The sequence below is a fragment of the Trichoderma gamsii genome (assembly GCF_001481775.2).
Source record: "Trichoderma gamsii strain T6085 chromosome Unknown Scaffold_21.2, whole genome shotgun sequence".
In the NCBI taxonomy this organism is placed as follows: Eukaryota; Fungi; Ascomycota; class Sordariomycetes; order Hypocreales; family Hypocreaceae; genus Trichoderma; species Trichoderma gamsii.
The window spans coordinates 401,167-417,312 of NW_020171358.1; the positions used below are offsets into that span (position 1 = coordinate 401,167).

General features: G+C 50.8%; 5 protein-coding genes across 5 annotated transcripts; 2 read left to right on the forward strand and 3 right to left on the reverse strand.

Annotated features, from left to right (window-relative positions):
• Nucleotides 1–499: 499 nt before the first annotated feature.
• TGAM01_v206330 (hypothetical protein) lies at nucleotides 500–5,312 on the forward strand (the record flags this gene model as incomplete). Its single annotated transcript, XM_024549850.1, has 8 exons — nucleotides 500–792; nucleotides 857–914; nucleotides 976–2,027; nucleotides 3,260–3,553; nucleotides 3,631–4,068; nucleotides 4,129–4,376; nucleotides 4,438–5,079; nucleotides 5,146–5,312. The coding sequence occupies 8 exons, from the start codon at nucleotides 500–502 to the stop codon at nucleotides 5,310–5,312; spliced, it is 3,192 nt and encodes a 1,063-aa protein (XP_024405414.1).
• A 289-nt stretch (nucleotides 5,313–5,601) lies between these two features.
• On the reverse strand, nucleotides 5,602–8,379 carry TGAM01_v206331 (hsp98-like protein; the record flags this gene model as incomplete). The annotated part of the gene is made up of 1 exon (XM_024549851.1): nucleotides 5,602–8,379. The coding sequence occupies one exon, from the start codon at nucleotides 8,377–8,379 to the stop codon at nucleotides 5,602–5,604; it is 2,778 nt and encodes a 925-aa protein (XP_024405415.1).
• A 660-nt stretch (nucleotides 8,380–9,039) lies between these two features.
• Nucleotides 9,040–9,871, forward strand: TGAM01_v206333 (hypothetical protein; the record flags this gene model as incomplete). Its single annotated transcript, XM_018807060.2, has 2 exons — nucleotides 9,040–9,243; nucleotides 9,311–9,871. The coding sequence occupies 2 exons, from the start codon at nucleotides 9,040–9,042 to the stop codon at nucleotides 9,869–9,871; spliced, it is 765 nt and encodes a 254-aa protein (XP_018659761.2).
• Nucleotides 9,872–10,215: 344 nt separating this feature from the next.
• On the reverse strand, nucleotides 10,216–11,516 carry TGAM01_v206332 (hypothetical protein; the record flags this gene model as incomplete). The annotated part of the gene is made up of 4 exons (XM_018807061.1): nucleotides 10,216–10,353; nucleotides 10,421–10,951; nucleotides 11,205–11,387; nucleotides 11,454–11,516. The coding sequence occupies 4 exons, from the start codon at nucleotides 11,514–11,516 to the stop codon at nucleotides 10,216–10,218; spliced, it is 915 nt and encodes a 304-aa protein (XP_018659762.1).
• A 1,727-nt stretch (nucleotides 11,517–13,243) lies between these two features.
• TGAM01_v206334 (hypothetical protein) lies at nucleotides 13,244–14,366 on the reverse strand (the record flags this gene model as incomplete). The annotated part of the gene is made up of 2 exons (XM_018807062.1): nucleotides 13,244–14,110; nucleotides 14,343–14,366. The coding sequence occupies 2 exons, from the start codon at nucleotides 14,364–14,366 to the stop codon at nucleotides 13,244–13,246; spliced, it is 891 nt and encodes a 296-aa protein (XP_018659763.1).
• Between the last annotated feature and the right edge of the window lie 1,780 nt (nucleotides 14,367–16,146).

The window sequence follows — 16,146 nt, forward strand, 5'->3', positions numbered from 1 at the left end:
CATAAAGCGTTTTGCTCTCGCAGTCTGCTAGATCCGAATAGCGATTTGCGTATTGCGTATGCTGCTGCGTATTCTGGCTTAGCCATTGCTTTATGCAGTCCAAGCTACGGCTTTTGGAATGTTTCGACGATTTTACCCTTTTATGTAATCCGGCAACTCGTAAAAAAGGGATGGTGTGTATACACGACGCCCTGGATATAATTTCAATCACCCAGCTAATGAGACCCCCCTATACGCAGCGGGGTAAATTCCCCTATAACGCCCGTGGAAGAACCCTGACACGCGGCTGATGCCGCTAACTCGGCAGCTTAAGGCGCCGCTGTGGCGTACGTAGTGGACACCTCAGCCCGATCGTCATATCACAGCAACATGAACATTGAAACAAACATTAAACGTTCAAACCCCCCGTGTGAAGCCCAGCCGCCACTCGTTGCCGTACAATCAGCCTCTCACATTCAATAAAGATTGACGAGAAGCTTCATCTCATACTCCCAGCATCATGAGAGAAAGAATCACCTACTTTCATCCGCCCCGTGCAGCCATCGACCCAAAGCAGCTGGAAATCAGGGACACAAAGGTCCAAGGCCCAGCCATAGAGGCGGTACGCGAGCACAAGATCACTCTGAATCTGCCGGATCTTCCCTCCGAGCTGGCTAGCCTTCTTCGTGATCTTCAAGACCTGCATCTCAGATGGGCAACGTCAGCGAGCTATGAGACTCTGGAGCCGTTTAGCTCACGCGTCTCTCCCGGTCTCCACGTCTCATTTACGCCTCTGAAGAAGGACTACGATCCGTGAGCCTCACCCTCTATGAAAATGTTAGAATATGAGACCCTTTGTGGCTAACGCCTGATGTAGAGAAAAACTGTGCACAGCTTTACAAGCGTTTGGACGTTTGGACTGCTCATCAGAAGAGGTATTGTCAATCACCGGTCCAGGCTTGACCTCTGACATTATGTGCCTAACCACGCTTATAGGTATACATCAGCCTTAATAACAAGGAGGAAAAAGCACCTTCTGCTTCATTTTTCTATAATGAACTCGAAAAATTAGATGGGTTTGCAAAGAGGCTCAGCACGGTAGTCTGCTCAGGGCCAACTGCCGGCGAGTGCAGGAAACAGCTGCAAGACCTCAAAAACGCCGCCAGCCTAGACATTTCTTACGCATCTGCCTCTGATTCGGTCAAGCTCCAAGCTCTATGGCCGCTGCAGCAACGCGAGATATCCGTTCCAGCATCACCCAAGGGCCGGACAGAAGTCGGCATCCTAGGCGTAGATGCGCCGCCAAACATGGAGGCTCATCAAATTGGCGCCTCGGGCGTGCTGACCGTCATCGGCGAGCACAAGGAGCCATCGCCGGTAATTTTCGCCTTTGAAGCCCGCCACAGGGCGGCGCCTGGCTCTTTCACGTCCAAATTCCAGGAACCAACAGGTCTGCATCCGACTCTGCAGCTGAGTCTGAGCGGAGCAGCCCCTCCGAGCGATGGCGAGGCTGAGTGCGCCCCGTACGCGTACTTCACTTTCCCCAAGGTGATCTTTGCAGACAGATACCAGCTGGCAGACGAGCTGTTCCTTGCATCTAAAAATCTAACAGCCACAAAATACGTCAGCGAGCCGGTGGATCTCGAAGCACCTGCATATACGACCAAGCCCTGGGGGTCGAATGTGCTTCTGGAGCTGGCACCCCCCCAGGATGGCACTGCAGAAACGGCTTGGACAGCTGAGGTTCCTCTTCACCTACGCTATCTCAAGCCAACCCCGACAGGCAAGGAAGAGGTCGGAATCCCGTATCCTGTGGTATTCTGGGCGTGTGACAGCGGCGAAGAGGTTCCCTACGCAGTCAGTCCATTCGACCGGGTCAATCTGGGCTACGACGGCTTATTTAGCCCAAGCACAAAGTTCTGGCACGTGAACCCCGAACCTGAGGCTGGCGGCCATCTTATCAACAACATCAAGGTCCCTGTGGTGACGGAGGGAGCATCTCAGTGGGTGGGCGTTGGAACAGCAGCAGTGGTGGCAGTGGGCTTTCTGTGGGTCTTGCTGAAGCTGGTGGGAGGATATGCCAAATCTGGACATTCGACAGTAACGGAAAAGGCTGGAGATAGCAAAAAGAAGCAATAGATATGGCAGAAAGTGTGAAGAGATGGTACGGTTATGACGGGATTGGATTAGAATGGATCTTGGGAGAGGCACGATATGCATGTGCAGGGGCAGCAGGTGTTTACTATAGAGGATTAATTTCATTTTCAAATTTTCAGCGTATCTCTTGGCAAAATGTCAGGCAAGCATATAACCATGCTTAATCCCGATCCCGGTATTTGCTTCATTCATACATGTCCCTGCTCCGCATTCGTCTCATGGTGTTCGATCTCAAGTCGTGATCCCAATTCCGTTCATGCAACCGCAGCACGTGACCCGGCAATCGGGGTTAACGACTCCGGCCCCCGGTTCTTTCTTGTTTATGGCCAGGCCCCCCGATCGGATTCAATGATGCAACGATGTCACCGACATCTGCGCGGCGCAAGGAAGAGGAAAAAGAAAAGAAAGAGGAAAGTGATTTAGCTGACGTATCTCCCAGCTATTGCTCCTGTTGAATTCCCCGACGTGGTACTTGCAGCCCCGGCACTCACGCTACGTTAACAGGAGGTACATCCGCTACAGCGAGGCTCCACTCCCGAGTTGGCAAAGAGAGACTCATAGCAAACGACTTCATTTTCTTCGGGTTGGGGGAGACACTGTCGGCATTGGAGGGGAATGTCACAGAAGTTCTGGAAAGAGAGGTGAATCAGCAGGAGAAAGAGACTTACCCCAATGGCGCCGACGCCCCCGTCAGCAGATTCGCCGAGTCACGATGAGAAGACGAGGCGGAATGTGGCGTGTGTGAACTGCCGGAATTCAAAGGCGAGTAACAAGGCTTCTTATAGACTGAGAATCATTCTGCTTGTAGCGGTTCTATTTTTTGTACATTTTTTATTTACGTTTCGTTCAAGTCTCGAGGCGGAGTTTATAACTGACCATGGTACAACCCTAGGTCCGATGCAAGTCGAGTTCCATCCCTGGCCAGCCATGCCAGAGGTGTGCCAAGCTGCAAATCTCATGCGTGGTCGATAAGTCTCACAAGAGGGTAACAAAACGAAGGTATATCCACATACACTCTCATATGATTTCACTTGAAGAAAATATATCCTATTCTATTCGCAAATCTAAATTGACTCTGCCTGTATAATGAAGCTTGATCATGCTAACACCCCCCTCTTAAAAGCAAGTTGGAACAGCTCGAACAAGAGCTGAGAAGCATCCAACAAGTCGTCAACAACAAAAAGGCCAATAGCGAATCTACATGGTCACCACCCAGTCCTTTGGCACCCTTCTCCGCATCTTCAGGCCAGACACCGCTCTCAACCATACTGAAACCGGCACGAACTCCCCTCTCCGTCCAGCTTGGGCCGTCGCCGCGCCCTCCTGAGAAGAGGCAAAAGAAGACTGGACCTACAGAAGCTCGCGTTCTAGACTCCATAATTATCTCTGGGCAAGATGTCGACTATTACTTTAGCAAGTACGTTCAGAACTGTTGCGCTCACCTCTCATGCTACTTATTAGTCGTAGACAGACGTCTAACAAGATAAACATTAGATATCTCCAGCACTTTCATCCCTTTCTCCCCATCCTACGCAAAAAAGAACCCGATGAATGCTACGACGCACAGCCCGTGCTTTTCTGGGCCATCCTGTACGTAACATGTCGTCGATACGCAAAGGACACCCAGCTCTTCAACGTACTCGTCGAGCACATGACCAAGAACCTCTGGCCCATGATGTCCAGCGCCGTGCTGGGCGTCGACGAGATCCACGCCATCCTCCTCGTCTGCGCATGGCCCTACCCGACCATCCGCTTCGTCACGGATCCATCATCCATGTTGGTGAACATCGCCATGAACGCGTGCATGTCGCTTGGTCTTCACACCGGCCGGGGATCGCACCCTCAGTTCTGTGTTGGAAGTCGACACTGCTATACGTCTACCGATGAGGAGGCTTCGTCAACCTGGATAGCGTGCTGCCTACTGGCGCAAAGGTTTGTTTTTCGCACTTTGGTATAGCAAATCACATGTCTAACGTTCCTCGAATCCGCCAGGATATCAGCAAGCGCAGGCCTTCCTCCTCCCTTCATGCAGCACTGCGACGCGCGTTGCAAAGCCGCCCTCGATTCCAACTACTGGGCCGACCTGCTCGCCACGTACGAGCTCCAGCGCTTCCTTAATCGCTTCCACATGGCCATGCACGCGCAGACCTCCAACGTGGGCAGCGTCCCGGAGAGCGCCATCGCAGTCTGGGAAACCGAACTGGAGACGCTCAAACCGCTGCTTGTCCGCTTCGACACAGGTAAAGACCCCGTCACTGGAGTAAATTCCGTGTATATAAGACTGACATTCGCACCGCACAGAAGTATCCCGCGTCTTCAAACTCGCCGCCCAGCTCGAAATCCAGCTCTTCTACTTCATGTCCCCCTCCTCCATCACCGCAAACAACAACAACTTCGCCATCAGCACAAACTACAGCACCTCCCCGCCCCAACCCGCGCCCCAAACCTCCGTCCCCGTGCCGCTCCCATCTTCAAACCCAACCCTCCAGCTCAACGCCCTAAAGACCTTCACCACCGCCCGCTCCCTCATCCACACCGTCCTCGACATCGACTCCCGCTCCAAATTCATCGCCCACTGCCCCGGCGTCCTGTGCCGCGCCCTCACCGACGCCGCCAACACAATCGTCTACCTCCTCCACTCTACCTGGGGTCCTAGTCAGGACTCTCTCTCCGCCGAGGAGGCCGACCTCCTCGCTCAGCAGGCCTACACCTCCATCATGCGGTGCTCCGTCAAGGAACAGGACATTTGGTACCGCGGCAGCGTCATCATGGAAACTTTCTGGTCCTTTAGGAGATACGTGCCCCGGTTCGACACCGTGCCTCCCTCATGGGTCAGCCGTGGCGGAGCGGGCATCACGTTTGCCTGTTTGGAAAAGTTCAAAAACGGCTTGCTCACGGCGCAGAAGAGCACAGATGGCGTGAACAAGTGCCTCGAAATTATCCGTAAGTTTTAATTTGCAGCCTTTTCAACCAGTATCTATCTTCCTTTTTTTTTAACACCAATCTCAGAATTCCGTACAGATCCATCTTCAGGCGCAAACACCGCCTCGCAAGACCAACAAATGACAAATAACGCACCCGTCAGCGATCCATTCCAAGATGTAGACTGGTCCATGTTTATGGATGATTTCGGCTGGACCACGGGAGAAGATGGTGTACTGATTGGGCTCATTTAGAATGGATACAATTCAAAGCATCTTAGCCTTGTCTTCTTCTTTTTCTTTTGCGTTATACCATTAATTATCACAAGTCGCACGTTACAAGTCACATTAGATAGAGTCACATTAGTTTTTATAATTTTTTTTTCATGTATTTTCTATCTGTGAGGCATTAGAGCAGATAATAAAACTTTTAGCAATCATTGAAAACCAGAACACTGCTTGCCTCTTCCACCTTAAACGCCGGATATGTCCCATATGCAAGGAATAATGACTCCTTTGTCAATCTGATTTAATAAAAACGTGCTTAATCATAAATGTCTTCGTCCATATCTTCTCCAACAACATCCTCAACATCATCCGAATCAAACATTTCATCATCATCATCATCTGTTCCGCTGTCAGGGTGATTCGACAGCACAACAATTCTGTTGTCGTCGAGTTCCACCCGAGCAGTCTCGCCATCGCGAATACTGTTTCGCAGGATAAGGATGGCCAGTTTATTCAGCACTTCCTTTTCGATCAGACGAGCCAGAGGTCGAGCACCGTACGCAGGTGAGTATCCTGCGTTGCCCAGATAATCCTTGGCTTCCTCCGAGACTGATATAAAGACCTTGCGGCCATTGTCTTCCAAACGCTTCTGGATCTCGGAAATGCGCAAATCGACAATCTTGCGAATTTCCTTGCGTGTAAGCCTGTTGAAGATGACAACGGAGTTGATGCGGTTCAAGAACTCGGGAAGGAAGTAGTTGCGAAGAGCGCCCATGACCAATTCTCGACTATTGCGGTCAACCTTGCCCTCTTTCACGCCCGGGCGGACGAGATACTCGGCTCCAAGGTTGGAGGTCATGACGACAATACAGTTCTTGGCGTCAATAATTCTGCCTTGGCCATCAGTGATGCGGCCGTCATCCATAAGCTGGAGAAGCACCGTCAAGATTTCCTTGGCCGCCTTCTCTACTTCGTCGAAGAGCAGGATTGAGAAGGGTTTGCGGCGAAGTGCTTCAGTCAACTGACCGCCAGCATCGTGTCCAACGTATCCTGGGGGAGCACCAATCATACGACTCAGTGCATGTCGTTCTTGGTATTCTGACATGTCGAAGCGAATCATGGACTTTGGATCGTCGAACAGGAACTCAGCCAGGGCCTTGGTAAGAAGCGTCTTACCAGTACCGGATGGACCGCAGAACAAGAAGCTAGGCGGCTGGTTGGGATTGGAAAGGCCTGAGCGTTGAAGTCGGATGGCATTGGCGACTGACGTGACAGCTTCCTTTTGTCCAACCACGACCTTGCTCAAGACCTTTTCCATCTGAATGAGCTTCTCCTTCTCTGACGTCCTCAATCGGGTAACTGGGATGCCGGTCCATCGAGCCACAATCTCATTGATGTTGTCTGCAGTCACGATATCGGTGACCATGACACTGGTGTCGCCGCCGCTAGCCGCGTTGAGGGCCACATCTGCAGCATTCTTCTTATCCTCAAGCTTCGCGATCAAAGCCTCTTGTTCCAGAATGGCGCCGTATTTGAGATCGGCGGCTCGCTGGTGGTTTCCTGCGTTGATGGCATCCTCGAGACGCTTCTTCAAATCTTCAAGCTTGTCTTTGGCCTGGTGAATTTCATCATTTCGTTTAATATCGTTTTGGTACTTTTCACGGAGGGGCTGAAGCTCCTCCTCGACATTCTGAGCATCTTTCTTGGCCTGCTGCAAGCGGACCTTTGATGCCTCATCATGCTCCTTCTCCAAGGCCGCAATTTCAATCTTCAGCTGCCTCAGTTTGCGCTCTAGAGAGTCAATGACTTCGGGCTGAGACTCTCGAGCAACTCGAACTGCTGCTGCGGCTTCGTCGATAAGGTCGATTGCTGAGTCGGGCAAGCGTCGAGAAGTAAGGTAGCGAGCGGCAAGGTTGGCGGCAGCCACCAGGGCGCTGTCAAGGATGCTAACCTTGTGGTGGCTGTCGTATTTGCTCTTCAAGCCACGCAAGATGGAGATGGTTTCGCTGATGGAAGGCTCCTTGACCAGAACCTGCTGGAAACGACGCTCAAAGGCGGCGTCCTTTTCCACATACTTGCGGTACTCTGCCAATGTCGTAGCACCAATACAGTGAAGTTGACCACGAGCCAACATGGGTTTCAGTAAGTTGGCAGCGTCCATACCGCCCTCACCCGACGAGCCGGCTCCCATGAGAAGATGAATTTCGTCAACGAAAAGAACAATCATTTCCTTTGACTCGGTAATCTCTTTCAAGACACCCTTCATTCTCTCTTCAAATTCACCTCGGAATTTGCTGCCGGCAACAAGCGCACCGACGTCGAGTGAAAGCAGCTTACATGCCTTTAGGTTGTCGGGAACATCTCGGTTGACGATTCGCTGCGCCAGACCTTCGGCGACGGTGGTCTTTCCAACACCGGGCTCACCAATAAGAACCGGGTTGTTCTTTGTTCGGCGAGATAGGATTCGCACGACTCGTCGGATTTCTTCTTCTCTGCCAATGACGGGATCGATTTTCTTCTCTCTGGCCAGGGCAGTCATGTCAATGGTGAATTTAGCCAAGTTCTCGTTCTCCTGCTCAGTATCTGCGTTTTTGCTGTCGACCCGGCGGGTTCCACGGATGGCCTGGACGGCCTCTTGCACGAGCTTGGGCTTGGGAATGTTGCCCTCTTTCAACGCAGCCTGTATGCTGGCATCTTCCGTCAGGGCCGTAATCAAGTGATCGACAGCAATGTAAGTATCCTTTTGGACCTTTTGCAGTTCTTGGGCTTTTCGTAGAACAGCATGGAACGAGGGTGACAGAGAGACCTGGTCTGGAGGAGGGTCTTGGCTTGGTAACCGCACCAAACTCTTCTTCAGAGCTCGGTCGAGCAGTTGAGGGTCTCCGTGAGCTCGTTCGATGGCTTGTCGGAAGAGGGTGATTGTGTTCTGCTGAGGTCCATTCTGCTGGTCCTTGGACAGATCGATGGAGGGTTCGAGTAAGGAGACAGCCAGATGCACTGGCAGAAGCTGTGAGTGGCCGTACTGCTCGGCCATGGACATGGCGTCCTCGATGGCCTTTTGAGCACGGTCTGTGAATTCCATTCGTGAAGTCATGGCGAAAACGTGCGGAAATCAGTTGAAACGTGTAAAAGGGTATGGTTTGATGTACTGAACTCTGTAAGAGTAACAGTTGTAGCGAGTTGTTAAACAGTGGTAAATGCAAAAGCGGGATATTAAGTAGTGTGAATAGAGTAGAAGGAATAAACGGCGTATGCGTTATAGTCCGTCCGTTTTGTTTGTTTGTTGTTCGTTTGTGTTCGTCGTTTTGCACAGCAAAGCGGATTAGCAATCAAGCAAGCAAACAGCGTTGCAAGTCTTGGGCTTGAGCCTCTGCGAGTTGTAGAGAGTAAAGGATGAAGATTCAAAAAAAGCGTCACGAAAACGAGGAACGGCGTCAGCAATTTATCTAGCGTTGGGTGGAGTTTCAGCCCGACAAGTGGGCAGACAGCTGGCACCTCCATGAAGCTGCGAGAGAGCCCGAGGAGCTGCTCGAGCTGCCCAGAAGTCACTGGAACCCTGAAGATCATCCTGATGTCACTAGAAGCCTAGAACCTAGTAAGCTTGGGCACGCCGCGCGAAGTGGGGAGCGCGCCGTCTGATTGGTGGAAGCACAGACAATCTAATCGAAAACCTCGATGTCACATGACTCCCATGCAGTCTTTCATTGTTTGGATGCGATTCTCTGGAAGCAGAAACTTTGCGCGGGCTAAATCGATGACGGCAGCCATGAATCACTCGAGACTTGGGCAAGGCCAATTGCTGGGCCTCCTGAGAGCCGGAGCGCGGTATTCGCACTCGGGTCGGCCTCGAGGAGCTGCAGCGGGGTCGCAGAGCGCAGAGAGCCATGGCGAGGACATTTGGGTGTTCGCCCACAGAAGGTCAGACCAGGTGATTTACAGCTTCAGCAAGGTATTGGATGTAAGTGGCTCTATTTCCAGATGAATCTCTTATCGCATCACAAGTGCTTACTTACCGGTATTCACAGGGTTTCCAGGACCTGAAACAGCTGCCATTCAATGGCAAGAAGACCAAGCCAGCAAAGCTTCGCAAGGATTACTGGTCACCCCTCGCTCACATCCGATTCCAGCCCGGCCAGGGCTCCGTTGGCCGCTCAGTACTCCAGAAACTGCGGGAGTTGAAGCACCTCCACGAGGTTGCGTGGACAGACGAATTGCGACACAAGCGGCCGGAAGAATTCAGCAGCCAGGACAAGAAGAAGATTGCCGCGGAGAAGGACAAGGGAATCGATTACCAGCCCATTCGAAGCAAACAGGAGCGTGGAATTGCCCTTAATGCGCAGAAGAAAAATGCAATTGCCGACATGGCAGCTGTTCTAGCAGGCCGCGGCCGCGGCAACAAAATTGTGACTGCTGAGACTGAGGGGGGAGGCAAGGAACTGGTGGATGTCACAGTCAGCTGGGCCAACGACCAAGATAAGAAGTTTGCCGAATCGTGGTCAAAAAATGTCACACACTCTCTTTTCGAGGTGCCGGCATATATCGGAGGAGAAGCCGAAACGCAGGTTGCGAAGCCAGCAACCGCGTAAGGAAAACAAATTAAAAAAAAAAAATTCAAATTAAACTGGAGAATGTGAATTGACGTGGCAATTACTGGAGGGAGGAAAAATCGCGACTGGTATCAGCTGTAAAAGGATATTGTGGATGGTTGGTTGTACATTAACGGAAAGGTGGTTGTTTACGATACACGAAGTCTTGTTACTAAAGGCGATGTTGATTACGGATATATAAAAAGACGATAGTCGGTGGGCCATTGGAGCCAGACCGATATACTGTATCATAGACCAAAAACAAAACAAAAAAGACAAGTTCTCTAAAAGAAAGATGTCACTCTCTTCCGTATATGTACCGTGTACCCAGATGTCGTAATTCATTAAACAGAAATGCAAAATTGTTTCAAATATTCGTAGTGGGGGATATTCTCATCAACGGTCTGGCGAATCAGCTTTTGCGCCTCAGGACCATATTTTTCCGACCATTCCTTGTTCTCAGACTCAACGGTTGAGGTTTTCTGTGTAGCTCGATTATCAGTTACATGTTGAAAGGGTAGAGAATGCTACTTAGTAGTGTCAACATACCTGAGCATGAGATCGTGCCTGGAAACAATTCGTCTTGAGCACATCATCATGGAAGCCATTCCACTTGGCAAACATCTCCGCCGCATGCTCCTTATCCTCCTCGCTCCAATTCAACATCTGCGGCTTGAAATCGACGCCGATCCTCGCGCAGTACTCTCGGATAACCTGCTCCGGCTTGTCAAGCAGATCATCCGCGTCAATGGCCGTGATGTGGTCCTTGTCGACGATTCCACGCTCAAGCAAAAAGTCTAGGAGCCGAACAAGCTCTACGTAGCCCGCCTCGTTGGGCATGAGGTAGTCGAATCCGGTGATCTCGCTCAAGGGAGGGATGGTGCAGCGGTAGTAAGAAGGGATTGAGCGCTTGGGGTGGCGGATGAGAAAGGTAAAGTGGAAGCGCTTTAGTATGTTGACAGGCAGAACTGTTGGGTTTCCGGCTTCTTCGCCGCCTCCAAGAGAGGGTGCGATTTGTGATGGCTTGCCATCGGGTTGCATCAGGTAGTATGCCATGTCCTTGATGAATAGGCGTTTGCCCTAGTAAGTGTGAGCATCGTTCCAATTCAGCTTTTGACATTCAATCCCGAGATATTGCTAGGGCAATCGAAACGGAGATTCAATGTGCAGATTTGCGGGACAAAAACAAAGGACTGAGACACCGATTTGATCCTCAAGAGGCTTGCATATAAGCCCCCTCGTGACGACTCTCCCACTTGGGATTTACACCACGGTTGTATCAAACAGCGAAATTCTTTTCTTTTTTTTTTTCAGCACTGGGAGAAATTCTAACCTCTTTTTCTGCATCCTCAAGTCTCTCCAAGACACTCTTGTAAGTAGTATCCCGGTACTGTGAGCTCTGGCGAGTGGCAACATCATCCCTGAACCGGTCGCTCATAAACTCTGGGCCAAAGTAAAAGGCATCACCAAACGGCTCGTGAGCACACTCTAGGATATCACGGCGAGCCATAAACACCTGGTTTTCCATGTCAGTAAAACGACAGAAAAAAGAAGTGTGTTTATTCTGAAGCTTTTCACGTACCCTTTCAAAAGCCGTAGAGCAAGCTCTGGGGTGAGTAGCAGCGAAAATAGGTCGGGGAGCCATGATTAAGACTAGCAAAACTGAAAGATTCAGAGTTTTACTATTCAAAAATAAAAAAATGTTAGGTAGGCAGAGAAATAAGAGAAAAGTAAATACAACATAGATCAGCGGGAATTTAGAATCTCACAGGGGGCCACGGGACGGGAGAGAGCACGTTAAATAAAAACTAGATTTCGGGCCATCGCGCTCCAGATAGGAGATGGGAACCCTCCAGGTACCTGAACCTTGCCATCGGCTCTACCTCTTCTTACGAGCAAAACCAAGATTATACATACCAACCTATCAGGTACCCTCCCACCGCCGAGGGACCGAAACCATGTCGCTTCTTTTTCCGGATCGATTCCCCAGGCGGCGTTCCCAAGCGGGCTGGCAGCCCTTCTGAGACATGTGAGTGGTGATCAGAGGCCCAGCCCAGCTTCGGAACGTCGCCCATGGGACGCCTCGCTCGCAGCCGCTGCCTCTAGTTCCTCGCCCTGGAGCGACTTATATGGACCCGTCTCCACATGTACCTTGCCGTCCAAGCCTTACAGGGCCTGTTGCCATTCACCCCTTGGGCTTCCCGCTGAACCAGCCTTGCTTTTCTCGACGTCATGCTGTCTTCATGAGTTGGTCGTCTGTCAAGGGCTAAAGGGGGGGAGGGATCGAATCGAGCAAGGCCAATAGGACGTTGGAGGGGCGCTATCTTTGCTGCTGCTGCATGTCATTCTAGGCGAACCTCGATAAGGGATAGACAGGTTGGAGAAAAAGACTCAAAAGACTGGTTATAAAATTCCTAGTCATGGCTGGGATGGGATGCAAAAGCTTGGACAGACGTGGCCGAGCTGGCGGATGTGATAGGTGGTGTATCTGAGAAGAGGAGAGCCGAGATAGCATGCCGTCCAAACCGGAGCAGAGCATCCAGCTACAACGTAATAAAAAGTAGCCTACTTCCTTCAAATTTCTCCCAGCGGAATGCCCGTGACTCTCCGCAAAAGCGGGCAGCGTTTATTATACCCTAGAATAAATAACATTTCGCTGGACAGAAACGGCGATATTTTCGTGGATCTCAGGCCTTTATTATCGCAACGGCGACCCCACGCCGACAGCCCGACCAGAAGCTGGTCGCCACCGAAGCCTCTAATTGGCCCTGTCGGCGCCCAGAGACAGAAAAGAACTAGGGGCCCAAGAACGCCGAGAAGCCGTGGGATTTCGAGGACATGCTACACGTCACCGTTTTGAGCGGCTGCAAGCGGCTTGTAACCTGTCAGTTGATCTGGGTGGCGCTGCTACCTATTCTGATGTGAGTGTCTTTCGATCACCGGTTCGCATAGGTGTACATGTATACAATGTCCCTTGTAGATCTCGAATTTTCGGTGTAAATATAATGCATTTCTGACTCTTATTTTCATGTGCGGTCGTCAAATCATATATCTGCTCTACCACATCCATCACGAACAAAGACAAAGGCGAAGGCAAAGTCGCACCTCTTGCAAATGCCAAGATCTCGCCGATGAGGCGGTCAAGCAGCCATCGTCAGCTAAATCCTGGCAAAGGAGGCTCACCAAACAGCGGGACAGGGCCGCGCAGATACTGTAGCAGATGCAGCAGTCGCTCGCAATAACTCAATTGGGATAGCAAGGTATCTTGCTTGTACTTGGTAAGATTTGCTCTCCGTATGTATACAAAATTGTTATCTTTAAATTTCTTCTCTTGTTTTTTCCCTGTTCGTTTCCTTTTGGCTGATGCAGCAGTTACCTATATCGCTCCCAGCTCCCCAGCAGCCTCCAGTTCTCTGCAGCCCGGTCAATGGTATCCAGCGCGCCTTTTACTCTCCCATCGGGGTCGTCGTATTTATTACCCTCGAACTCGATGAAGAAGATGTACTGGAAGGGAGCCAATAAGCTCGGCCTGCTGTTGATGCTCGTCAGATTCAGGTCGTACGCCTTGAAGCCGCCCAAAACTTCTGCGAGAGCACCCGGGGATGTGTGCGGCACGGTAAACGATATCAAAGTCCTGGTGCTGGCCTTTCCCACCGACTGGTTCACCAGACCCCAGTCTTTAGGGACCGGAGTGTTCTTTCCGATGATGAGGAAACGTGTGGTGTTGTCGTCACGATCCTCAATAGATTTTGCCAGCATATCGAGGCCCTCCATAAGGTTGGCGGCGAGCTCGCTGGAGATGGCGGCCCAAGTGCCGGTTGTGTCCTGGCTCACAATCTCAGCGGCTTTACTGGTCGAGCTGACATCGAAAATCTCGACGCCCTTGAGATATGACGAGATGAAAGCGTTGCACTGGCCGAAAGCCTGGGGGTGAGAATAAAGCCTCTTGATGTGCTTCAGGTTTGTAAAGGGCTTCGACTTGGGCTTTGAAGGGCGAGGATCTGAAAGAGTAGGCGTGCATGTCCCCGATCCGTCGCCGTGGTCGTCTAGGTCCAGCAATGGCGACGGATTCTTGTGTCCAACTAAGCAGTGATGAACGTCGACGAAGATTTCTCCATCGACAGTGATGTCTTTGTACCGGCCATTGCGGTCGGCTAGATTATCCAGCGTGAACACGACTGAGCCATTTGTAGAGTTCTCAATGGGGACCACGCCGGCTTTCACCTCTCCGAATTGGACCTGGTCGAAGACGTCTAACACGCAACGTTATTAGCTGGCCAACATGATGCACTTTCGGATTGACGTGCCATCTATCGTAGCTGCAGGTCTTAATTCCCACGAGGATTCTGGGAAGACTTGGCGAACCGCCTGGATAGCATATCTCCATTAGCCTTCCAGTCTGTTTCTTCACAATGACTAACACAAGCATTACCTGATGCGAATATGAGGCGATAGGGCCTAGAAAGCTCACCACAGGCTTCCCAGATGAAGCCATGCCGAGTGTACAGAGCTAGCTGATTACGTAGGAGCAAACTGAAAAGCCAACTGCCGCCCTGTTGCGGATATTGGCGTTGATGTTCAAAGGAGACACGGTTTTGTTACCTGCGAGCTTCAAGCTCCAAGCTCCAAGCTCCAAGCAAGCTCCTTGCTAGTCCGTTGACGTTGCCGAAGATCGGATATACTGCGTTTAGGAAAGTGGGGAGAAAGAATTTGACAGTATTTGCTAAATCGCAAATGAATCGTGTGTTACTAAGTCTCGTATTGGCTGCTGTTACTGCTCAGAAATCTACAAAAGAAGTGAAAAAAGAAGAGACGATAAAAACGTGACAACTCAAGAGCTATCCCAAGCTTCTTTTGTGGCGCCTGACATAAGGATGACTGTGACGTCTGAAAACAGGGCGCCTTATGAACGAAGTAACGTCTTAACGGGAATAGCACGATGTAGTCGGCAGTTACTGCTAGTGCGCGACTAAGGGCCATCGCGGGGTCTGTAAAAGGGCGCCATCTACGAGCGCTGGAGCAGGCCGTCATCTAGCTGGCTGCGATATCGCGGAAAGCTTGGAGACGTCTGGATCAAAATTGACAATTGCGGAGCTTCAGCAGCACAACTCGGTTCTCGCGGAACTAGTCACGGGACAGAGAAGATTGCTGCTATTTTTACATGCTGCCGAATTCACGAATCTTGTCGTGCGAGGCCGCCATTGATTTCTTGCGCACAGCAGATCTGTGTCCCACTTCCATTAATAGGTGCAGCAGCGCCTACTTAATCTTGTCGCGTATCGTCCTTGCTACTAGTACTGTGCAATGTAATGTAATGTGTAATTAATCATAGGTGATTGTTCCGCTGTGATATGATTAAAGGATGTGATGAGCAAAGACACGGCGATACGAGACACGCAGTCACGGCGGCGCAAAATGAGGGCGTCCGCTGTTTGGGGTTGATTGCAGAGTGAAATGAGCTGCTGATGCAAACAGATTGATTTGTTAAATGGCTGCTACGCAAACCCGCCTCGCCGTGCTTGCGGAGCATATCCCGAATCTCGTCTCTGCCTTACCGGAGTAGGCAGTCTGGGCCTTCGGTGCATCGCATCGCATCACGCATCTAAGCAGGGGGGCCTGCCCGTGATTCGCATCGGCCCAGCCGTCTGCCTCTGACATGATTGGTGAGCTGTTTCAAGCGCCAGAGCCTGTCAACACGACGTGAAACACGATGCGCGTGCAGCGCTATTTGGCCCTCGTACACTTGTGCCGATCTGACTGGACGGCCGCTTTCTGGGTGGAAACACGCTGGGAGCAATCACTGGTAGGAGGTATGGGACATGCAGTTTTTAGAAAATAAAGAACCATTTTCTCTATAATTGCAGCAGCTTTGGTACATCGCTTAGCAGCTGGCTGACTCTAGTTTTGATAGATTGCGTGGGCCAGAAAAAAAGGAAAAAATCCTAGGGAGTTCTAGAAGCCTAGTAAAGCTTGGGTATCCCTTGCTTGTAAGACGCCAACAGCCGATCAACAGGCCCGCATATGATGATCTTGAAAAAAGAAATGCAAAGAGTAAAATGTAAAAATAAAATACAAATGCCTGTCATGACTAGAAATTGGTGTACTCATACTAGCATCCGCAGTGGAAGAATACCTTGGGGATGAGATCGGGAATCAAGCGGGTCTCTAGCAAAGTTCGTCATTGACGTCCAAGCTCCCGCTAGGGTCTTTGTCTATATTCTTCCTTCTCATTAATGTTTCTTCTTACATGTGCTTGTTTCTTATTCAACTTCAAT